This window comes from Propithecus coquereli, unplaced genomic scaffold (genome assembly GCF_000956105.1).
Source record: "Propithecus coquereli isolate 6110/MARCELLA unplaced genomic scaffold, Pcoq_1.0 Scaffold158, whole genome shotgun sequence".
NCBI classification, from domain to species: Eukaryota; Metazoa; Chordata; class Mammalia; order Primates; family Indriidae; genus Propithecus; species Propithecus coquereli.
The window spans coordinates 4,606,081-4,630,958 of record NW_012140302.1 but is presented as its reverse complement, the minus strand read 5'-3'; the positions used below and the strand labels follow the sequence as shown (position 1 = coordinate 4,630,958).

The 24,878-nt window shown below is 51.0% G+C and overlaps 1 protein-coding gene across 1 annotated transcript in view; it reads left to right on the top strand.

Moving 5' to 3' along the window:
• Positions 1 to 24,878, top strand: part of DAAM2 (dishevelled associated activator of morphogenesis 2) — a 105,231-nt gene that overhangs the window by 36,619 nt on the left and 43,734 nt on the right. The window contains exon 2 of the mRNA XM_012640892.1: positions 23,281 to 23,502. Within this exon, the coding sequence (XP_012496346.1) occupies positions 23,335 to 23,502 (168 nt within the window). The 5' untranslated portion in view covers positions 23,281 to 23,334. The remainder of the gene's footprint in view (positions 1 to 23,280; positions 23,503 to 24,878) is intronic.

Sequence of the window (24,878 nt, the reverse complement as noted above, 5' to 3'; positions counted from 1 at the left end):
GGCATTAGGGGGCGGGGCACCAGGGGCGGGGCGTGAGGGGCGGGCACAAGGTGGTTCCGTGCAGGTGCGCCGCCAGCTCTCTCTCTCTCAGTGAGGAAAGGGCAGAGGAGCTGAGAGGTCACGTGTAGTGAAACCTCCGCGAGAGGGAGAGCTTGACTAGGTTTGCGGAGAATCAGGAAAGAGCAGAGGATAAACTGCTGGGGAGGAGGAAAGTCCGGAGGCTGCCCTGCCCTCCTTCTCCTCCTCCCCTCCTAGCCGGCCTCTCTGAGCCCTCCGAAGACTCAGATCTCAAACAAGTGCGAGTATTTCTTGCTCTTGTCCTCTTCCTCCCTCCCTCCTTGTCAGTCTGAGAATAACCTATTTAGCAATAATGATGATGATGGCGACATAATGGCAGCTCATATTTACTGAAGACGTACTGGAATGGCTGGTGGAAACGAATACATTACACTCAGCTGTGTGGGAAAGTAATTATTTCCTATAACGGATAACTTGTGATGAAACACTTAGCTTGATAAATAAAGGCACTTTGGTCTCTTTGATTTAAGACAGTTGCTTTGGATCAAGTTTCCATCAAGTTGCAATTCAGCCCCTCCTCCTCCGCCATGCAGTCTGATTTTGGGGGGAAGATTCCGCATTTTCAAGGTGGCCAGGGCAGGGCCTTGGGCTGCAGGGTTCTGCAGATCTCCACTGGGCTGTGCCTTGTTCCTTCTGCTTCGTGGGCCTCGGTGCTGAAGTCCATTGAAGGTCCCAGGTCTAGTCTGGTCCCTAGCACCTTCGAGGTGGACCTCTGGGCCCTGGCTCTCCCAGCACATTCACGCACCCCCGGAGGGCCAAGTGTCCGGCTGTTGCTCTGGGATGCGAGGGCTCTAGGTGAGTGGGCCCGAGGACAGCCCCCCAGGTGACTTCCTCAGCTGCTGCTAACCTGTCCCAGGTAGAGCTGTGATTGCCGGGAGCTGGGCTGAGGCAGGGCTTCTTCAAGAAGCATGACACTTCCGCAGCCCTGCACCCCTATTCTGGGCTTCTCCAAGTCATCGGGTTATTTCCAACGACCCTGCAACCGCCAGCCCACAACTCCTCCCTGGAGGTGGGGAAGGGAGTGAAACCCTGGCCTTTTACTTTCTTTTCCTCCTAGTACTAGAAAGGTTTTCTATTGACCTTCCTGTCTAGAGAAAACATTACCTCCCATCAACTGTTCCTCACTGCATCGGGCTGGCAGGCTTCTTTTCCCGGGGACAATACGGTCCTGGTCACCTCTGGTGTTAGGAGGGCAGTGAGAGAAAGGAGAGGGGAACAACGAAACACTGCACTTCCCGGAGGCAAATATGGTGAGAAATATTTTAAATATTTTCCTTGTAAAATCCTCTGCATCCGACAAGTGGCACTGCTCCTGAATTCTCACTCCTCACAACTGTCTTGTGGGCTATGTCCTGTCGAATTCTCTTTCTTTTTTTTTTAAGAAAAAAAAGACAGGGTCTTACTCTGGTACCTAGGCTGGAGTTCAGTGATACGACCATAGCTCACAGCAACCCCGAACTCCTAGGCTCAAGTGATCCTCCTGCCTCAGCCTCCTGAGTAGCTGGAACTACAGTGTGCCACCACCACACCTGGCTAATTTTTAAATTTAATTTAATTTTAAATTTTTTTGTAGAGATGAGGTCTCACTACATTGCCCAGGCTGGTCTTGAACTCCTATCCTCAAGCAATACCTCTTGCCTCAGCTTCCCAAAAAGCAGGGATAACAGGTGTGAGCCACCACGCCCAGCCCATATTCTCCTTTTACAGATGAAGGAGGTAAAGCTTGAAGTTAAGTAACTTTCCCAAAGTCTTACAGCTAGTTAGTGGCAGAGCCAAGCTGAGGATCTAATAATTCTAGATTCTCAACCCCATCATGTTCCTGAGCCTTTCGCAGCTTCTCAGAAAGGATCTTGGGGTGGGGTTCTTTAGCTAGCACTCAGTGACATGAGGTGCAGTCCCTCAAATAATGTACAGAATCCCTCAGACTCAGTTGGCTCAGCCCAGAGTAAATATAAGGGCACACCCCTTACAGTGTCGTAGGACATCTTGTTCTGTGTTAGAAAGGGGCTTGTCGGTCTCCCGATTCTCTCCTGTGCACAGGTATGTGATAACCTGCATCTTTCTTTCCCCATTCACTTGGACAATGAGCTTCGCTACCTGTTTGGGTGATCGCGCTGGACAAAACGTGTGACGTGACAACCTTCTCCCCACTCTGCTTTCCTCGTGAAAGAGGGCTTTGACTCACATCTGTGGCTCCTGTTTGCAGAGCCTGGCACAGCCCTGACCCTCAGCCCCCAAGCTGACCAAAGCCCTGCCTGGTGCTGTCTGCTAGTAGCTGTTTTCCAGCTGTTGCGGATCGTGGTGCAACATTTGAAAACCCAGCCCTGGCCTTCAGTTGTGCGGGAGTTGAAAGGCCAAGGGGGTATCTGGGAACCACCTAAAAATAGTCAGGGGGAAATAAACCCTTGGTTCATATTTTTAGTGTTCATTACAAAAGCAGCATCATGTTATTGGTGTTATAATATTAATACTAAAAAAGAAAAAGGAAGGAAAATCCAGCCACGATCACACCATAGGCACATGGATTCATTTTTCCAAAAGCCCCAGTGCCCTGGCTGTTCTGAGACGGAGGGCAGGGCAGGGCAGGGCAGGGAAAGGAGCACAGTCAGACAGAAGTGATTAAGGTGACCTGAAGTGGCAGGAGCCAAGCCAACACACAGATTTCAGACTGAAGTCTTCTCTTCTTTAAGACAGAGCTCTGGCATTGCCTCCTCCAGGAAGCCTTCCCTGGTATCCTCCTCATCAACAGGCAGCTGTGCTAGGTGCCTTTCTCCACAATGCCTTATTTCAGTCACCGTGTGCTGCCCATATCTTAGCATGACTGTCTGTTTATGTGCGTGGCTCTCGCTCTAGATTGTGAACTCCAGGTGCTCAGGAATGTATTTTGTTTATCTCAATCTCCAGTGCCCAGCACATGCAAGCAGATCAATAAATGCTGGCCGAGATGGCCATAAAGCTAAGTTGCTGGACACAGGGGTTCAGGCAGTGGCTGAAGATGGCATTCACCGAGGCTCAAATTTCTAAAGGCTGCAGGGAGGAAACAGTGTGGAGTCATGACGTGTGCCTGACACGGTGTGCTTTCTTTCATGTGTTTGTGTTGGCAAGAGAGAGAGCGGGGTGGCTGGGAGGTTTCTTCTCATTGTTAGCAAAGAAGGGAAGACTCGAGGAGCATGAGAAGGAGCTCCCTTTTCTCCTTACGACGGTGTGAGCACCCATCTCCTGTCTCCAAATCCTGAGTTCTCTTGCCCAGCCCACAGAGGAGCAGGGACTGTGCCTCCTCATATCAGAATCCCTGCTGCACAACGCAGCGTCTGGCCACAGAGGCGGTGCTCAGCGTGCATTTGTGGAATGAATGGATGAATGAACAGATGAACATACGGAGGAAGAAACTCTTGCAAGGGGATAAGCACCGAGCCTAGCTAGGAAATGGGGTGGGGGCGTGGGTTGGCAAAGGTGGCAGAGAGGACTCTGTGTTTGAGTGGTGGGAGGAAGGCTGTTGATGCCCCTCTTGGCCTGGATACGTCTAACCTGATGGCCAGACTGCTCCTGACTGGGAATGGCCATCTCTTGGGGGAAGAGGAGGCTGGGGACTGGGAGAAGTCATACAAAGACACAGGTCTAAAGAGAGGGTTTCCCTCCTTGTACTTTGCTTCTTTTCCTCCAGAACTTAGAATTGGAGACATTGCTAAGATTCCTTGAATCCCTGGGGCAGGAGTGGGGGAGGGGTGGGGAGAGGTAGTTCTAACAAATGAGTCTGGACACAGGCATGTGGAGTGTGGCCCAGAGAGAAGGGGAGGAGGGAAAAAGCAAATTGCAAGCTTGGAGAGGAGGAAGTTCTATTTTGGGTGACTTCAAATCCCAGCCCGTCTGCTGGCCAGATCTGCAGCAGACCCCATCCTCTGCATGATTCACTCATCCCCACTTCTGTGCACTGGCTTCGGCTCCACTCTGGCTCATGTCCCCGCATCCTTTAAGACTTGGTTCATTCTCACTTTGGTGTTCTGTCTCTTGGTGCTCTTGCCTGCATCCAAAACCTCCCCTCAGCCTTCTCAAAGAAGCCATCCCTAAACAGCAACAGCACAATAATAACACGTACAGTTCATCCGCATTCCTCCTACCGGCCATGCGCCACCCTACGTGCATTACGTGTCCTCATTCAACTCATTAGAAACACATGAGGTCGTTATTACTGTGATCCTTAGCTGGCAAATGAAGACACTTAGCCCCACAGAGGCAGAGTAAACCAGGCAAGGTTATACTGTTAGTTGGTGGCAAAGCCATGCGGAGAATCCAGATATGCCTAACTCATGTCTTCTCACAGCCTCAGAGCCTTCTCTCTAGATCAGAAACTCTGGAGTGGGGCCCAGCGATCAGCATTTTAATAAGCCTCCACAAGATTCTATTGCACAATAAACTTTGAGAACAGCTAGCGTCACTGATCTAGCTCCAACCTGGCTGGAAACCTCCAAGTCCACCCTGAACATGGGGAAATCTTACTTGCTGACTGCCATTCATTACTCATCCTTACTATTCTGCTTCCTAGCTCTGGACGTGGGACAAGATCCTCAAGTTTCCTGAGCACTTGTTTCCCTGGTTGTAAAATAGGAACAATTCCAACCCTGCTAGAGGCACCTCCCTGGTTTCTTGTTTCTGAGAGAGGATCTTCTGTGAGCAGCTACTCAATGCTTGACACGTTAGCATCACCTGGGGAACGTTTACAAAATATCAGCGCCCGCACTCCTTCCCCAGACCAAGTCTACATCTCTGAGGTGGGCTCGGGGCATGAGGAGCTCTAATGCGTATGGGGTGGAGAATGCTGGCTGCCCTCTCGGGCTGCTCCCTCCCCATTGCTTCCTCAAGGGAAGAGGCGGCGTCTCCAACTGGTGACTCTGGGAGAAGTTATGAGCTGGGCCTGCCAGCTCCCGGCCTGCCTCTCATGGATCTGCCACCTGGAGCCTGGGTGCATCTGGCCAGCTCTTGGTGGTGAGGTCAGGAGTCTTCTCCTGGGGGAGGTCCCCGGTCACCCTCCTATGCCAGGGACTGGATGTGTGCATTGGCCTCATTCCTGAGTGGAATATTGGGAAGTGCATTTGGCCAGAGATGTAAAGCCAAATACTTCCAACAGCTTTATCAGAAGCACTGCTGCTACTTTGACCTCCATCTGTCTGCTTCATGTATCCATTTCTCAATTGGTCCCAAACTTGAGCAAGAAGAGGAAAGTTTTATGTACGGACCCTACAAAACCCCAACACCATATACTTTACAGGGTTACTGCCGAATTTAATGAGATGGCACTTTCGAGCCAGCTAGGCAGTCGTTAGTACACGTTTGCTGCATCGGAATCAAAATCAGCTCCCTCTGATCAGCTACACTCTCCCTGGGGGCTGACCTGCCAGCCTCAAACCACCTCTGCCCCCAGCCCCGGCCTGACAGTTAACTCCTTAATCACCACTTCACTGGAATTGGTAAATGCCACTGATGTCTTTGGTAGGGATTTGGAAAAGATCTGTAGGTGAGAGACAAGCTTGGGGCTTTTGAGTTAGGCATATCTGGGTTCTGGGCATGGCTTTGCCACCAGCTAATGGTATGACCTTGCCTGGTGTCTCAACTTCTCTGGGCCTCAGTGTCTTCATTTGCCAACTAGGGGTCACAGTAATAATGACCTCACATGCTTCTTGTGAGTTGAATGAGGACACATAAAGCATGTAAGGCGGCACATGGCCCGTAGTAGGAACGTGGATAAATTGCAGGTGTGGATTATTACTGCTGTTGTTATTTAAGGTGGCTCCACCTTTTTAAACAAATTTCCAGGTGAGGCTGATGCTGCTGGCCTAGGGGCGCATTTTAAGATGACCAGCGCTCAATGAAAACAAAGCATAGGGAGCTCCCCTTTTAGGGACTCCCAGGGCAAGTTGGCTGAGGGGTAGAGGCCCCTCTTGACCCGGATGTAGTCCAGGGTTTGGCAAGCTTGCTTACAGAGTAGTGTCACCTGGAGAAGGTTTACAAATGCCAGAGTCCAGGAGGGTGGGCATCCATCCCAGTCTGCCCTGGACTGAGAATGTTCCGGGGTGTGGGACATTCCTGAGTTGACCAGGATGAGCTGCTCACCTGAGCTCCCAGATTCTGTTTAATTGGTTCAGGTTGGGGCCCAGGCATCAGTACTTTTTCCAAATGCCCCATGATTCTACTCTGCAGCCAGGTATGAAAACCTGAGGGGTTTGCTCACAACTCTGGAAAGAAGGGGTGGATTGTGACAAAGGTTGGTAGAAATGCTGACAAAAGAGGAGGAAAATGAACCAAGAGTGGATTAGACTGTCTACATCTAAATCACTTGCAGAACTTGTTAAAATGCAGATTCCTAGGTTCCAGCCCCAGATCTGCTGACTCAGAAGCTCTGAAGGCAGAGTGCTTACTAAGCTCACAAGGTGACTTGCAATGCACTGTAGTTCGAGGTCTGCCGAAAGTGGAAAAAATAAGAGCTAATGTGAGAGGAGAGAGCTGGGAAACGCAGGCTATGGTCCAAGCAGGTAGCTTGTTGAGTGATTTTGAGCCGAGGCCAGGAGGAGGAATGAGAGGAGAGCGGATGGAGTGCAGGAGAAAGGGGTCAGCCTCCGCCTGGGCTGCAGGTCGGCCAAACCGGCAAGAAAGGACAGCGCTTGCAGAGACCGTCCCAAGCGGATGGCACATGCCAGCTCACAGAGTGAGCGTGAGGTGAGGTCAACGGTGCCAGCCAAACATACGGGACTCTGCTCAGCCAGCCTCCCTGGTGCTGGGACAACACAGTCACACTCTGTGTGCTTGAGTGGAGCCCGAGTGTCCACACAGGACAGCGCAGAGTTGAAGCAGGAAGCATCTCAAAGTACAATCGACTGGGTGCAGAGACTGAGTAATCTATAAAAGGAGAGAAGTGTGTGTGTGCGTGTGTGTGTGTGTGTGTGTGTGTGTGTCGGGGCAACAATGGGAATGTAGGACAGCCTGGGTCAAAACCTGCCTCTGAACGTGGGTCTCCTCATCCTTACAGTTGGGACACTAACATACACTTTTGGGAGTGTCTTGTAGAATTAAATGAGATAATACATATAAAATGCCCACCATACAGTAGTATTCAAGACAAAGGAAGTTAAAGATGCTTCTGTAGTTTTGAACCTCAGGGCTGGGATGTCATCACAGAGAAAAGCAGGGGGTGCCCTGAAGGGGGAGTGAAAGGAGATGAAATCAGTTTTGGGGAGTTGGTGGGACTTGCGCCAGCCCATCTGACTAGAAAGGCAAATGGTTGGAAATACGGAGCCGGGGAGGGGGCCGGGGGTTTTGGAGTGGCCATCGCCGAATTCCTCTGAAGTAAGGAGGCGGGGAAAGGAGAAGGGAGACATTCAGCGTCTGAACCTTGGCAAACCCCTGGCATGCCGACCATGTGCCAGGCTCTGTGCTGGGCACCAGCGTTCCGGTTAAACTGGTGAGATGCTGTCCCTGACTGAAGAAGGTCACAGCCCAGGGAGAGTGACTGTAATTCAGGAAGCAATAGGTCTGCCTGATGTTTGATGATGGGAGAAAGGCAGGATGCTAAGGAGGGGGAGGGGTGGCAGGGAGGGCTTCCAGCAAGAAGTGAGGCTGGCCAGGGGTGCAGCCAGCAGAATGGGGAGGGGCGGGCAGACGGAATCCAGGGGCCAGATGCTCCAGGGGGAGGGTTCCCCAGGGGGAGGGACTCGAAGGGCAGGAGCTCTAGGAGGAGAGATTGCAGGGAAAGGGGGTTCCAAGGGGAGGGGCTCTAGAGGGAAGGCTTCCAGGGGGAGTAGCTTCAGGGGGGTCTAGGGGAGGGACTCTAGAGAGGGGGTTCTCCAGGGAAGGGGCTCCAGGAGGAGTCAAAGAGGCAGGAGAGAGTGGGGAGCATTTGGGGCAGGTGGATCAGATTTCATGTTGTTTACACCATGAAGAGGGAAACTGAGCAGAGGGCCTCTGAAGGGGTGACAGGATGGAAAGAGGTGACAGGGCAGTGCACTCTCCAGGATGCGGCGGGTCCCAGGCCCCAATCACTGGGCTCTAAGGAGGGACACCGGTTTCACGGAGAGACTCAGGGCAGAGCTTGCCCGGATGTCAGTGTTGAGAAAAAGTGATTTGGAAATGGAGGGTCCATGCAAGGACCGTCCTCAGGGCTCAGGGACCTCTTGGGGAAGGTGGCCTGCATTCTTGGAGGAAATCTCAGCTTCTGTAGCCTGAAGTTCTGCAGCCAGAGTCGTATTTCCCTCGGAAAAAGCATCCCGTCCCTCGAAGCACAAAGAGGAAAAATATCTCATACCTTTTACTTGCAGGAGGCCTTTTGTTGCCAGGGAGGAGAGAGAAATTGAAAACAGAAACAAAAGAGAGATGCATTTATCTGGGAGTTCCAAGGTTTGATGTAACCATGTGGGCTTATGAAGGACCACTCCTTTGCCTTTTGCTGACTGTCACTTGAGACACCTCTTGAGGGCGCCAGGCCCAGGTCTGAATACCTTCTACCCTCAGTGGACTCTGAAGAGGAGAAGGGGTTGAAGGACCTGAGTTCATTGGGTTTGCCATGAAGATTTATTTCTGGGGAGTTAATCACTTTTTCCTCTCTGTCCCCCATTAGATTTCATTCATTCAGGAAGAGCTTACTGAGGCTGAGGCCCTGCTACGGATGGCACTGTGCTATTCTCGTGGGGCTCAGAGTCTAGATGGAGGAAAAGTGCCTTGGTGTAAAAAATATAAACTAATACAAGAAATCAAATAACATGAAGTGCCACAAGGAAGCATATAATTAAGTGTCCTATAAACCGAGCAGACACAAAGTGCTTTGCATGTGTCTGGGAGGATTCAGGTGGGCTGGAGAGGCTAGGAAGGCTGCTTGGAGAAGGCAGGATCTGCACAGGGGGGGGTGGGGGACAGAGCTGGGCCTGAGGATGGGGTGAGGCGTAATGTCGAGAACCCACATGCAGAATTAGCAGAGCTATTCTTTACTATATTTCAAAGCTAAGATAATCTGCTGCTTTTATTATTTATGCAATTGCAGAAGGACATGCAATCTTCATGTGTGCTTAATGTAATGCCGTCACATGGATGATATGTCTCACAATTGATGGGGTTGAGAATTCAGGAAATATAGCAATTCATTTTTTTTTGTCCTATCGATTTTTTTAATTTATATGTTTTTAAATTGACAGATAACATTGCAGCAATTCACTTAATCCTTGGTCTCTTATCAAGTTCCTGCTGTGTGTGAGCAAAGAGCCCATGGGGACAGTTGGAGATAAATGTGTCCGTGCCCTCTAGGAATTTCAGTCCCTTGAGCAATGGTGCATTTAGGGAGGCTGAGTGGGACAGTGTGGCCGGAAGCCGGGGAACATGGTGGGAGGGTGGGGTGTGATAAGGAAGAAAGGTCAGGGTGGGAGCAGCTGAGCAGTTACTGAGCAGCAGATCAAGGCCATTTGGGCAGGGAGCCACCCCAGATTAAAGTAACTTGTCTCATTTAGTCCTGACCATCCAGGGACTGTGGGGAGCATTTTTGGAAACACACAGGGAGTGGCTGGCCGGGCTGCTCTTCCTGGGAAAGACTGCCTGCCCGGCCACTGCAGAAGATGGGCGGGACCAGCTGCATGATTTGCAGGGCCCGGCACAAAATGAAAATGTGGGGCTCCTTGTGTAAAAATTATTAAAGATTTCAAGATGGTGACAGCAGAGCTATGAACCAAGTGTGGGGGCCCTCCTGAGCGTGCCCAGCTTGCACGCCCTAGAGGCTGGTCCAGAAGATGGGACAGTCTGGACCGTTCTGTGACTCAGTGTGAGTGGTGAGACAATGCGGCTGGCTGCTGTCTCTGGTGGGCACTTGGCTTCTTTGTGCAAGTGCTGAGTTCTTTCCTGAGAGCTGGGGTGGGGAGGACGGTGAGAGTGGGGATCGCACCACTGGAGGTGCCTTGGCCGTAGGGGCGCCAGCTGTTTACAGTGATGCTGCTGTTTGCCTGCTGCTATGTGCTTGTAGTGGAAAGGCTGCATCTGAGTTTTGGAATCGGTGAGGCTGAGGTTCACATGTTTCATGAACTTTACTAACTTGGGCAAGTCTTAATTTCCCTATATGTAAAAATGGAGATCATACTACTATCTTTGCAGGATGTTGGGATAATTAAATGAAATAATAAGTGTTAAAGTTTGAGCCCAGCCTACCTCTTAGTAAATGTTAGTACCCTTTTTTTTCCTAGAAATGTGCCAAATATTTATTTTATAATGTGCAGAGCATGGAGGAGTTTGGGATATATTATTGTCAGCAATTTGTTTTTTATATCTCAGGCTTGGCGAAGAAGCAGCTTAAAACCCGCCATACTGTTTCCTCTGCTCATATCCTTAGGGAAGCTGATGGGGTCTTCTTTCTGCTTAGACTTGGAAGTCAGTGCAATTAGGTGTATCTGCTTCTGAGAGATGAACACACATTTACACATCCACCATAGGCCAGAGACTGAGTATTCACATACATCATCTCACAACAACCCAGAGAGAGCAGGATTTAGGGTGGGTGTGTGCCATTGCAATATATATGCGGGGGAAACCCAGTTACATCTTCTTCCGGACACACACACACACTCTGCCCGTGCTCCTTTTTTTTTCTTTTTTTTTTTTGAGACAGAGTCTCACTGTGTTGCCCGGGCTAGAGTGCCGTGGTGTCATCCTAGCTCACAGCAACCTCAAACTCCTGGGCTCAAGCGATCCTCCTGCCTCAGCCTCTCGAGTAGCTGGGACTACAGGCATGCGCCACCGTGCCTGGCTGATTTTTTCTATATATTTTTAGTTGTCCAATTAATTTCTTTCTATTTTTAGTAGAGACGGGGTCTCGCTCTTGCTCAGGCTGGTTTCGAACTCCTGAGCTCAAAGAATCCACTCGCCTCGGCCTCCCAGAGAGCTAGGATTACAGGTGCCCGTGCTCCTTCTTCCTGGAGAACCCTCCCTCTACAGCCCATCCCCCTGAAACCCCTCCCCTGGGGACCTGTCTGCCTAGAGCTGAATTGAAGCTGGGTTGCCATGGAAATAAGGTGTTGCAGGAAAGAGCCCTAGTTTGGGTATCATCTCCTGGTTTTGAACCACAGTGTCCTCATCAAGCAAAAATCCTGCCCTCTCTGAGTTGTTGTGACATGATGTGTGTGAATACTCAGTCTCTGGCCTCTGGTGATGTGAGCATCCTTTGAATGGGTCTCTGCTCCCAGGCCATAGTGTGGTTCGTGGGCAAATGAAGGAAAGGCATTGCATTCTCCGCAGTAACATTTCCTAAATGTTACACTTGGACAACTCCCTTGTAAAGTAAGGGTGGGCTGATTAGAAATTGGCATGGGGGCTGATTTTCAGTAACATCACTGTTTCCTCTGCTCACATACTTTGGGGAGCTGATGGGGTCTTCTTGCTACTTAGACTTGGAAGTCAGTGCAATTATGTGTATTTGCTTCTGAGAGATAAACACACATTTACACACACTACATAAGCACATATACCACCTACACACACCACACATACGCATACACCAACTACACATACCACACACACACACACACACCACCACATACACACATCATACACACCCACACACACCTCTGCACTCGCAGAATCAAACCCTCTCTCACGTGCTAGCTGCATTCATCTCATCCCCCTCTTCTTCTTCCCTCTCTCCTTCAGTCTTTGGTGAGCCTCTGCTCACTGGACTTACCTGTCCAGCACACAAGGACCAGGTATCCCCGCCCCCACCCCACTCAATCCACATCCCCTTGATGCTTTGTCCTGAAAACTCCAGTTCGTGGCTCTGTTGTCAATCCCCTTTGCCTTCTCGTGGGCCCCCAGTGAATCCTGGACTGTAAGCCAGGCTGCCAGTGTCCTGTTCTTACCCACCCAGGGGGCCCCCGGCTGCTGCCAGTTCAGCTGAACTGAGGGATGGAGAACAACCCTGAAACATGCCAAAAAGCTGTTTGCAGGATGGCTGGGAAAGGGGGACTGAGAGGTCAGCACTGGCTCAGCATGAGCTCCTGTGGGGCTGGGCCAGGTCTGGAGCTCGGGGTTTCGGAAGGAAACAAATGCACCCAAGGCCTTTTAGGAAAAAGGTGGCAGGAATCATTAACAAGATAGGGCATCAGGGATCGAAGGCAAAGGGGACTTTGAGTTTGGGGGACAATAGTTCTGCCAGAGCAGGCGCTGGTCTCCTCAGTTCACCCCCACGTGCCCAGCCCCAAGAGCAGAGACAGGCATAGAGGAAGTGGTAGAAAAAATGGTGATTAAATGAACAAATGAATGAAGGATGAACTAAGAACTAATGGGCGCTCACGGGATATGATTGAATTCAACCAGCATCATTTGACGCCTCGCGAACTGCGTGGCACACGTCCCAGCGTCGGGGGAGAAGAAGCTCCGGATAACGCACGGTTTGACCTGCTCATTTACAGGTGAGGCCACCCACAGGAATCGTGTTCCCTCGTCCCAGGCCACTCTGGTAGGCTTTAGAGCAGAGCTAGGACGCGATCCTAGGTCTCCTCATTCTTAGTCTAGGGTCCTTCTTCTTCTTTTAAAAATAACCTTTTGTTCTGATAAAAATAATAAATGCTTCATAGTAGGAAATTTGGAAAAATCCAGAAAAGTATAAGCAAAATCACCAAAAGCCCCTGTTAGGGTGGAAGACTTAGTAGGTGCTCACAGCATGGGTGGAGAAAAATTTTTCACGGGGAGATTAGGACATGAAAGTATAAAATTTATTTTATCTTCTTAGAGAGTGAAAGAGTGGGAGAAAGAAAAGAAAAATAAAAGGAAAAAGAGAGAAAAGATAATTACTTTAGGCTATCTCATATGTGTGTGTGTATGTGTGTGTGTGTGTGTGTGTGTGTGTGTGTGTGTGTGTGTGTGTATCATCTAACCAATCCCCATTAGCATCCTTATGTTCTACTATTTCGGGTGTTTTGATCTTTTACAGTATCAGTGACCCTGGAATGGGCTTCTGGTCCTAAACCTTTGGCAGCATCTGTGGTTGTTTCCCAGCCATCATTTCGCGCTAACGCGTTTGCGTGGGCAGAGGGCTCGGGGTGAACTAGAACCCCACTGGGCTGCAGCTCTGCAAACATTCCTCAGACTGGAACACTTGTACTCTCCTGGTCACAGACATATCCACACTTCATTGCATTTCTCTGTTTCATTGTCTCTCTTCCCCACCAAACTGAATTCATGTTTATAATGTGTTTCTCCAGCTCTTAGCAGGGTACTTGGGAGCTCAACAAATATTTGTTAGAATGAATGAATGAACCGATGAAACTGTACACACACAATTGAGAGGGGGATGAAGGGTCACCCTGCATCTTTAAGAAATTGATAAGGATAATGTTTTTAGGATTTTTATTTAAAATATTGTTGGTTCTTTACTTAAATGTTTTATTTTCTATGCCTTCCGGGGGTCAGCTCAGCTCCCATCCCCGCCCCTCCGGGAGTCCCTGCCCTAGCCCAGCCTGCTTCCCTGAGGACATGGGCTGTGCCTGTGGCCCTGAGGTCTTGGGGGGGCTTTCTGGTGTGAATGCAGGATGCCGAGAGGGACAAGCTGGATTGCAAGAGGGGCTCCATGTGCACAAGCCCCACTGGGTTCCCAGGGCAGGCTCGGGGTCTTGTCCTGGGACCCTGGGAGAAGACCAGGAGGAGAGGCTGTGGGGGCTTCTCCAGCCCTGGGCTGTAGAAAGGTGCTGAGCTGTCAGCACAGGGGCTGCTGTGGGCTCTTTTCCCTGCACCTTTCAATACAAACAGCCCAGTCTACGGGAACCGGGGCAGGGGCTTGGCTTCCTGATGCAGGAGGAGCTGAGGCAATGCGTTGTCCCATGTAGGGTGGTTTCCCTTGGCCAGGAGCCCCCGACTTCTGGCTCTAATGGCTAGCAAAGACTTGGGTGCTGAAATTCCTTCTTCTCTCACTTCACAGCTGTTGCTCAAGAGCGCCCCGCCCTCCCCAGTCCCACTGTTAGCCTGAGTCCTTGCGCCGTGTGCTCAGGCCCCCCACCCTTCCACACACGTGCGGCCCCCACCGCTCCGTGACGTCACCGGCGTCCATCCCCTCCTCTCTGTTCTGGGCAGTTCAGGGCCTTATTCACTTTTGCACAGACAGACAGACTTGCCTTCTAACTCTTCCCCGCTTCGCTTCTCCCTCCTGGAACTCTGCCCCACGCAGTGCCACCAGAAACGTCTCTTTGAATCCCAGCTCTGATCAGACCTCACAAACTCTCTCCTCTACTCTAAGCCAACGAACCAATCAGCCCTAATCCGCCCACCCACAAGCCCTTCAGTGGCTCCCTCCTTCCTCTGGCCCCAGTCTGGTTCCCACTGCGCCTCTTTGAGCCCCGCCAGCCTGCCCGCAGAGCGGCTCCCCTGGGCTTTGCATTCACCTGGGCTTTTGTTCGTGCCAGGTCCTCTCTCTGGCACACCTTCGGTTGAGAATGCTTTCTTGAAGCCCCACTGGCATGTGCCCAGGTCCTTCCTTCTAGTGAGGCTCAGCTTCAATGTCACTGCCTCTGGTGAATGGTCCGGGCCACCCCAGCCAGAAGTCACCCTTCCCTCTCTGCAGTCTCCGAGGCTGGCGCTGCACCCCGCCCCCACAGCCTGGGTGTGTGTGCACGTCCTTCCCAAGAAGGCCACACACTTAGCGAGGATCGGAGTCCACGTCTGGTTCATCGAAAACACCCAGAAAGTTGTCTTATACATGGAGGTTCCTCAGGGGGCGGATGAATGAATGAATGAAGGAGGGACTGCTTGACCATTGCCTCGGAGAGCTGCCACCTGCTTTTTTCCTGCCCTAGTGATTCAAAGAAGCCTATATTCTCGTTATCATTTCTCAACATGAGAAAAGCAATTGAAAAATCTACAACTCCTACCCTCGCCCCCAAGTTAGAGAAATGTCACTTTGAGGGATTTCCAGTTTCACTGTTCCCAGGAATGCGTTCCTTTCTCTCCTTCCTCTTCTTGGGTCTCAGGGCCTCCTCCTCTCTGTGTCTCCCACCCCCAGCCTGCACAGAGGGGTCTCTGGGGCTGGGAGAGTTTACTTTTGCTTTCTTTGCCTTTCCCAGAGCGTAGGGGAACCAAACCATAATTTAGGCGGCTGCTAAGAATAGTTTTCCAGTCCTGGAAAGAGAGCTTGCTTATTTTTGAAAATGCTCCCTGTCCCCAGCCTGGCCTGAGGCTCACACTACAAGTCAGAAAGTCAGATTGTTCCAAGTGCTACCTGGGGCCTGAAAGAGAGAGAGAGAGAGAGACAGAGAGACAGAGAGACAGAGAGAGAGAACACAAACAGCCCCGCCAGGGAAGTCACAAGACTGGGCTCTGGAGCTGGGCACAAGGAGAGGTGGAGGATGGGAGGCCTTCATGCTCTCCAGTTCCAATCCTAATCAGAGGCGGCTCCCTCTGCCAGTGGGGCCAGCATAGCCGTGGTGTCTGGAGACCTGGTGTGAGTCCTAGGCTCACACTTAACATCTTTCCGGGCCTCAAATTTCCTCATCTGTAAAACGGGGAGGTTAAAGTTTAAGATAAACCTTGAACACGGTAGGTGCTCAATAAATGATAACTATAATTTTATTATGATTAGAATCACTAGATTTAGAGCATGGCCCTCCCAATTTAATGGGTCAGACCGGACAAGTGAGGTGCCAGTAGGATATATTAAGTGGAACCATCTGAAATTGATGTTTTTATAGGTTAAAAGTAATTGGATATTGTCAGTCACATAGGGTTAGCACAGGTACCTGCAGTCTTTTTCTGTAAAGGGCTTGGCAGTAAATGCTTTTGGCTTTGTGGGCCACACTCTCTCAATAGCTGTAGACAATACTAAAATGAATGAGCATGACTGTGTTCCAATAAAATGGTATTTACAAAAACAGTCTGCGTGCTGGATTTGGCCCCTACGATATTTGCAAAGCCCTGTAATAACCTGTAAAACTCATTCATGTATAGAGAAAACTTCTGTAATACATACAGTCAACATTCAGATATCTTTACAAGTATAACAGTAGCTTACCTATATAACTATTAATATCCTTTACTTTTACTAGGCTCTATTCCAAGTGCTTTACAAATATTAACACATTTAATCCTCATGACAACCCTACGAGTTATCTACTATTATTATTTCCCCCATTTTACAGATGAAAAAACTGAGGCTCAGAGAGGCTAAGTAATCTGTCAGAAGCCACATGGTTAGAGAGGTAACTGAACACATGGCAATTGAACAGAACCCAACTGAATTTGTCAGGTAGAGTTGGGCGTCAGTAATTCAGGCAGCTTCATGGGGAACATGGGTATAGACTGGGTTAAGGGGGACCCCTGGGCCTGTTTGCTGCCCACTAAACATGACGAGATGGTCCTCAGAGGCTTGAGGTGGAAGCAGGTGTGGTGTAGGTAGGCGATGGGGAGATGGGTGGGCAGAGGGCCTGGCAGTGTAGCCTGAGATGGAAAAGCATAGACTCTTCCACAGGGAGTCAGGCCCCCAAGCTGGCCCAGGCCCCCTTCCTAGGTGACCCCCAACAGCACGTGGCATGTGGAGGGTCAGTGTACAGGGAGCAATCTCTGCCTGTGGAGCAGGAAATTGTTTACATTCCTTATGTTCCATGCAGCAGCTCTGGGAAGCTCTGGGCCCCATTCCCAGCCCTAGCCCCAAGAGGAGGGGGGAGGTGAAGCAGGGCAAAGGGGCAGCCTCCCCGGATGCCTGCAGCTCTGCCATCAACTGGGGTATTCGTGTACCCTTTGCACTTCCTCTGCCTGCTGATTTATCCACAAAAGAACAAAGCCATTGGGCAGTACCCTGGCCTCATGCATGCCATGTGTTCCTGCCCTCTACGCCTCAGCTTATGCTGTTCCCCTTGCATGGAATGTCTTTTCCCTCCCCTTGCAACCTTCCTTAGTTCTCTCAGCTCTTTCCAGACTAGCTCAACGTCACCTTCTCGTGGAAGCCTGCCCTGATTTCCCTCCCCCAAGGCTGGCCCAGGTCCTCCTTCTCAGTTGCTGCCCAAAGACCTCTCTCTCTAACCCTCTGTGTTGTCACTGCCTGGCTCCCCTTGTTCTCCCACTAGAAGAGGGCCTTGAGGAATGGGACCATCACCCAGGTCAGCATCCAGCACGTGGGCTAGAAGCTGGTCAAAAGCATGTGTTTGATGAAACTCCATTGTCCTCAAACCCAGCCTCTTCACTTGTAGGACTTGGTCTTCGGGCAAGTTGCCTGACCCTTGGGAGTCTTAATGTCATCATCAGTAAGAAGGGACAGTGATACTACTGGAGAGTTGGAGATTAAGTGAGATAATGCAGAAAATTGTCAGTGCAGCACCTGCCTCCGAGTGGGCTCTTTGGAAGTGGCCAAGGAGAGACAGTCAGTGGCATGTGCTTGCCTTGTATGGAGGTGGGGAGGAGGATAGGAGAAGGCAATTTGAATGCCCAAAGCCACAGCATTGTCCCCAAGCGCTAAAGGAGGGACTGATGAGTCAGCTTTGGTTCTGTGACAAGACCACTAGGCTTGGAGGGAGAATCTTACTGTGAGTCCTAGATCTGCCCCGTAGCAGCTAGGTGTTTTTGACCAAGCCGCGTGACGGCTCCTGAAGCCACAATACCATCATCTGTAAGGGGGATAATAATAATAACAACTACCTTGCAGGGTCATTGCGAAGCTAAAATGAGATTGCAGAGCTGTGAAAATACCTGGCCCAACTCAGCCCAACTCACAGGAAACATAGAATCATGATTTATTGAATCTGAATCTATAGAACACTTGAGAAAGCTCTGAGCAGATCTCAGCTTAGGATATTTCTTAGGATATTAGGATATGTGCCCTATGGCTTAGTGGTTTATAGCTATTGAGTCAGACAGTCCTGGATTTGAATCCTAGCTATGACTCTAACTAGCTGTGTGACCTTAGGCAAGTTACTTAACCTCTCTGAACCACTGGTTTTTTTTTTTAATTAATTAATTTTTTTTTTAAATAACATCTTTAAAATGAAGCCACCTATCTCAGAGGGCTGTCGTGGGGATAAAATGTAAATACAGCCCATGTCTGCCACATAGCAAAGTCTCGAATGTTAGTATTGCTCTGCTTTTACTCAAGACTGAGAAATAAGCATTGATAATATGGAGCTTTTGAAGTCCTAAAATGCAAAAGCTGTTGTGTGGAGGGCCAGGGGTGAGGTTTGTGGGTAAGGGTTGGGATTTGCATCTTTGCAGACCAAATGGAAGAGATGAAATCAAGTGATTGGAAGTCCTTCCCGGCTCGGGGTGGAAGGTTGGGGGAGTGCTCAGTACAGGCCGGGGACACCCCCTGGGAAACCTCTGGGACTGGGATGGAGCCAGGCAGTGTGAAGGGTAAGGGTTGGCAAAGGCCCTGGAGGTTTTTAGTCAAACCCTGCCATTGCGCAGAGGGGAAACTGAGCCCCAGGGGGGCTAACACTGTGGCTCCCACCCACCAGCCGGCTAGTGACAGAGCTGGGACCAGCCCCAGTCTCTGGAGTCAAGGCAGTATGCTTTCCCTACAATGTGGGGGGACTGTGACAGCGAGGGGGTGACATCTGATCGGGGCCAGAGGACTGGGGACCCTCGGAGGCACCTTCCAGCCCTCACAGCAGGTGTTGGTTGATGGGCTTCGACCTGATGGTTTGGTGGCCAGTTGGTCTGTGTTTAGGGACTGACCAACCTGACCTGAGATGACCTTGTCCCTGCAGGAAGAAGGGAGGGAGCAGGGAGACAGGATGTGGAGGGCAGGGAGCTGCTGGTGTGGGGAAATTCCTACGGGCAAGAGGGGCAGGTTAGATCCCTCTGGCCCGAGTTCAGGTCCACTGGGTCTCCTTCTGCCTTAGGCTCCCATCCCCCTCACTGCGTTTCAGTCCTCCTCTGCAGTAGAAACCTCCTTGTTCCTCTTTCTAAAGGGCTTTTGCAGAAACAGATTGCCCTGCCCCCCTCCCCTGTCCCTTCCCTGTCCAGGGTCAGTGGTGAGGAGCTGTTTACTTTCTAACAGGAGGGAGCTCAGAGCCCAGGGAAGGCCCAGCTCCTCCGGCCTAGATTTCCCAGTTTTCCAAGGCAAGGCTGGTGACTTCTTAAACCTGGCTGGGCAAATTCCTATGACGGCAGGGCTCACAGCCCCATCGGTGTCTGGAGAGGGGCTGCTGGTGGCTCTGGCAGGGCCCCCTGGTGGGGTGGAAAAGAGGGCCTCGCGGCAGCGCTGAGCATTGTCTAGTGAGTGTCGCTGTGCCGTAGGCCTGTAGCTTCCACTGCTTCATTCACTCCTCACCGAAACCCCGTGAGCAAGGTGCTGTGACGATCATGGTGACACAGACGAGGAACCTGGGGCTCTGGGCAGTTAAGAGACACGCTCAGGGGCACCAGCTGGGGAGGCAAACCCCAGTCTGTCCAACTTTGAAGCCGCTGCTCCGCCCTCTGCCACTGGGAAGTGGGAGCGAAGGAGGCGTCAGAGCAGGGGTGGGCCAGAAGTTAGGGGTCGCAAGACGGAAGCAGCAGCTGCTGATGGGGAGAAGCAGGTGGCATTTGGGGGCTCCATAGGCCTCTCCTGGTCTCAGAGGACCGTTGTGATGAGAGGCATTTCTCTTTTTCTTTTTTTTTTTGAGACAGAGTCTCACTCGTTTGCCCAGGCTAGAGTGCCGTGGCGTCAGCCTAGCTCATAGCAACCTCAAACTCCTGGGCTCAAGCGATCCTCCTGCCTCAGCCTCCCGAGTAGCTGGGACTACAGGCATGCGCCGCCATGCCCGGCTAATTTTTTCTATATATTTTTAGTTGTCCAATTAATTTCTTTCTATTTTTAGTAGAGACGGGGTCTCGTTCTTGCTCAGGCTGGTTTCGAACTCCTGAGCTGAAACAATCCACCCACCTCGGCCTCCCAGAGTGCTAGGATTACAGGCGTGAGCCACCACTCCCGGCCGAGAGGCATTTCTAAACTAAGCCGTAGAGCTGTGTTAGCTCTAGAGGGAGGTTACTGGGCTTGAAGCAAGGTGGGGAAAAGGCCCATTGGTGTGGGAGGAAGCTCCGGGGGACAGTGACCAGACTGCAGCCTGGTTACTGGAGTCCTGGGTTTTAATCCCAGCTCCGTCCCCAGCTATGTGACCTCAGATGAGATATTTCCTCTTTGGATCTGAATCTGATTTGTACCGTGAAGCGACATGATGTTTGAGGCTCCTTCCAGCTGAGAGCCTGCGGGCTTAATCTTGGGTGTTCAGACGGTGCCTTATGAAGGGAGGCAGGACAAGCCCTAAGAAGGCCAGCGGGGGAGGGTTGTCCTCAGGAACATAAACATGCGCCAGAGCTGTCAAACAGGCAGCCCCTTAAAAGGGCAAATATGCAGCAGTCCCGGGTGGAGTGCGCAAGGCCCTTCTCTTAGGGGACGGCACTTCCTGTTTGGAGGGTCTGTGTACACTTCCCTCCTCCCGAGGGCCGCTGCACCTCACTCCCTGTTCTCCGGGGAGATGTTAAAATATCAACAACAGGTAGGGCAGAGGCACCAGCCAGTGAGCGCAGTCACGGCTGTAAACAGCTGGTGCATGACTGTGCCACAGAGTGCCAGGTGTGTGCCAGCCCTGTCCCTGCCCCTGACTCCCCCAGGAAAGGCCGGTTCAGGAGCTGAAGCACAAAGAAGGGGGAGAGGGAGACTAGGGGAGCGAGAAGCTGAGGAGGTGAGGCAGGAAGAGGTGTTCAGAGGTCCTGCCAGACAGCAGCCCGTCCCTCCCCCATCCCCATCTGCCCTGAGCCCAGCCTCCCCACAGCCCCGGGGAGCTTCCTTCCCATGTTCTGTGCCCTGAACACAGCTGCCCTGCTCACCAGCTGAAGCTGCCTTTTGGAGGCTAATGAAACAAAGGGGATCTGGTCTGCATTCTGTGTGATCATCCCACACTCAAGGCTGGGCAGAGACCCCCAGGGTGGTTCACCCCATTTGCCTAAAGAATTGGTGCTTTACTAAGCCTGACAGACAGAGGCCAGGGCTTTGCCTCACCCACTCATGGCTACTGGCTATCAAGTCCCATGGGAACCCTGAAGTCCCCCTTCCTCTCTGTTTTACTCAACTGCCAGCCTATCCCAGGTCTTTGCCACCACGTGCCAGCACTGTCGCATTAGCCTGCCTGATGCCTCTCCTGTCCCCAGCCTTCCAGATGTCCTCGTGTTCCTTGCAAAGGTTCCTGATTACTTATCAACTGCTAGCAATCAGAGATTTCAATCCATATTTCTTATCAGCTTAACAAGGACCCTCTTTTCTCCTTTTCCGTGAGCATAGGTCATTTCCCAATTGACCAAGAAATTCTTATTGAGTACCCGCTAAGTGCAAGGCTTTTATTGGCTATAGAAATGGAGGGGCTATCAAAGAAGCGGGAGACACGGCCCCTGCCCTCAGGGAGCCTCCACTGTGTTTGCGAAAGCCAACACGGAAACAGAAACGATAACCAACATGCAAGGCAACCTTCGGTGCTGTGTTATTGGAGGCTCTCTCGGGTCTATTAAAAAGTCTGTCTCAAAGTTTATAAAGAAAGATAAAATGGAGCCAGTAAATTTTTGTTCTAGAACAACAATGAAAATGGTTCATGACATAGAAGAGGCTAGACTGTTAGGACTTAGGAAATAAAGCAATGTTCCCTAGAAGTTACCCTGAGTTCACTAAGAACAAGTTATGCCACGTTTATCTTGTCTTCTTTCTTGATAAGATTCTAGAGCTTGGTTCAAAGGAATGCCTGAGACTTAGCATATCTTGAGTTCCACAGGGCTTTGGGAAAAATCTCTCCTATTGTCTTTATAGAAAAGAGGGCCGGATGAGAGCGTAGTTACATGGATGTAGAGCTGGTTGAAGGACTGTCCCCTGAGAGTATTGAGGAATAGTTCTCTGGCATTCCTAGATGAGGCTGTTGTGTCATTAGGGTCTATGTCCTTGTCATAGTCAATATTCTCAGCAGTGATGTGGGTGACGACCATGGAGACGTTTCCAATCTGTTAGTGATCTGAATCCAGGAGAAACAATTAAGAATCAAGACTCAAAAATATCTTGACCCCCCCCAAAAACCCCCAATAATATTTGATAGGGATAAAAACAGAATCTTATACTTATGTGTAAAAAATTAAAATTCATTAAGTATGGAATGGGGAGGATCTGGCTGGCAGCAGTTTGGTGTGTGAGCCGTGGTCTCTCTGCTGAACCCACCAGGTTGTCTGAGAGCATGTGCAGGAACCAGTGGTCGTGGCTGAGGGTGGTTCTGCCCCTCAGGAGGCCTGTGTGCTGAGCCTTGGACTTAATCGTCCTAGAGGCTATGTGGCATCAATGACTGGGGCCCGCGTTCCTCCTTGAGCTAGTCATCATTGAACCAGGCTGTCCTAGTGGCAAGCCAAGGACTTAACCCCTTCTGTTCCAACGGCCACCCAACTGTTGGATGTCCATCACTTCTGCTCTCTGGCCAGGGCAGTGTTCTCTGTTCTTAGTTGGTACGAAAAGCAGATCTGAGCAGATTTCTTTCAGTGTGTTGAACATATCCCAAGCCTGATTTCCTTACCTAGGATTCTCTCTAATGACTTCCCCAGGTGACCTCCCTGAGGGAAATTGACCTTCTTCTTCTAGATGGATGGGTGAACCACTGCCTTGTTGATATTTTACCTTCATCCAAACATGCCTGGGTAGGACAGACTGAGCAAAAGACTGTGCAGGTCTTTGCAGCCTTCTGTCCTCTACTCCTCTGTTGGCCCCTGCTCCAGGAGCTCTGCCATACAGTTATCTCGGTATCTCCTCTGCCTACTCTCTTCAACTCTCCCTTCCCATGGGATGATGCCTTGAAATCAGTCATCCCAGACCCTGGGATGAACCCAGTGAGTAAGTGGGTCTTGCTGGAGACTGACCTTCCAGAGGACAGGGAATCGGCTCCCATCTGCACACGCGGGGAGGGTCCAGGACCACCTGGAAGTCCCATTCTGTGACTACAGCCTTCCTCTCTTCTCAGGGGTCACCGAGGGGGAATGGGAAAGTGTTCTGGCAGGAAACACTTGGAGGGTGTGGTGGGGAGGATGTGTAAATGCCTCCAGTGGAAGGAGCTAGAGGGAGGCTATGGGAGGAGGGAGGAGTCCTTGGCTATAGGGTCAAGGGCTCCTGACAGTCTGTGGGACAAAGAGGTTATGAAGGAGAGTGACCTCTGCCCTCATCCATCTGACTGCCATGACTGACCACCCTGTGCTGTCTGTTCTCCTGCCCAGATCATCATGAGGACCTAGGGCATCTGCCTGCTGAGCCCCCAGCCCGCAGTGACTATGGCCCCCCGCAAGAGGAGCCGCCATGGCCTGGGCTTCCTGTGCTGCTTCGGGGGCAGTGACCTCCCCGAGATCAACCTCCGGGACAACCACCCTCTGCAGTACATGGAGTTCTCCAGCCCCATCCCGAACTCAGAAGAGCTTAACATCCGCTTCGCAGAGCTGGTGGTCAGTGCGGAGGGGGAGGGCATTGCCAATGGGAGAAGGGTGAATGGACAAGCAGGGTGGGACAGAGGGCAGGTGCCCTGTGCTGGGATGTCCACCTCTCGAAACTCCTCTTGGGGAGGAGGAGGGCCCCCCAGGACACCTCAGCTGCATGGGGTAAACAGAGTATCTCACGGGGATGGACACAGGAAATGTGTCCCTAGAAGGATGGACCTACCTCCTGTCTACATTGGATTCTAGACCACATGCAGCACTTAGGTTACCCAAGAAGGGGCAGATCCAAGCTTTTGTAAAATATGGCAGTGAGCAGTCACAGAGAACATCAGAACACCTGGCACCTCCTTTCTCTCTTCTGCTCTCTGGAGTTCCCTATGATCTTCAATCTCTGAGACAGGAAGAAGGGACAAAGTAAGATTCCATAGGCAGACACTGGGCACCTTGGAACAGGAGATGGTTGGCTCAAAATATGGGGGTAGAGATGCCTGTATCACACCTGGGACCGGTTCAGGTCTGGGATGGTCATATCCAGTGTCGAGCCAGGGGCAGATAGAAGCTCTGCCATTTGCACTAGGGCCTCCTGACTCTTTGCAGTGCCCACCTAGACCAGCACACCAGTCCTCCTGTGCGGGAAGCCCCTATGTATGAAACTTCATACTCTGACAGCAAAGAGACAGAACAGGAAATAAGCACGACTCCTTTCTTTGGGGGTCTGATGGTGAGAAAAGCCTGCACACCAAAGAGGGTCCCAGAGATGCAGGGCCTGAACCCTGGCGTGAAGCCATAAGCACAAGCTCATCTACAGCTAGCTCTTGCTCACTCATTCCCCTGGCCAGCAGTGGTCAAGCCAGTAAAGAAGCAATGCTGTGTGCTTTAGAATGTGGCTTCGTGCTTGTATTTGATAATGGATGCACCTGGTTAAACCAATCCAGCTCTTGAAATAGCAGGGCTGCTGCAAGATGAGACCAGCGGGTTATGTGAACAAGTTGTCCAGCTTCCTCATCACAGCAGGTTCAGGAACACTCACCGTTTCCTGATTTATACCTTTCCTCGGGATGGGGAGGGGGAACAAAGTGTTTGCTAGTGTAGATAACATTTGGAGCCTGATTGGAGTGAGGGGTGTTTTCTTGAGTAGATTGCGTGAGTTTTGAAGGAAGGACATGATGAGCGGTGTTCCTTTTCTTGGCCCTTTAATTTAACAAATATTTACCAAGCATCTTCAGTAGGGCAGTACCCTTGCAAGGTACTTTTGCAAAATCAAAGGTGATCCAGACAAGTCTTGCCTGCAAGAAGAATAGCATCAGGTACCCATCAAACTAATGAAAAATAGTCCTTGAAGAGACTGCCATGTGCCGCCCCCTGGGGGAGTCGTAGGGAGTTAG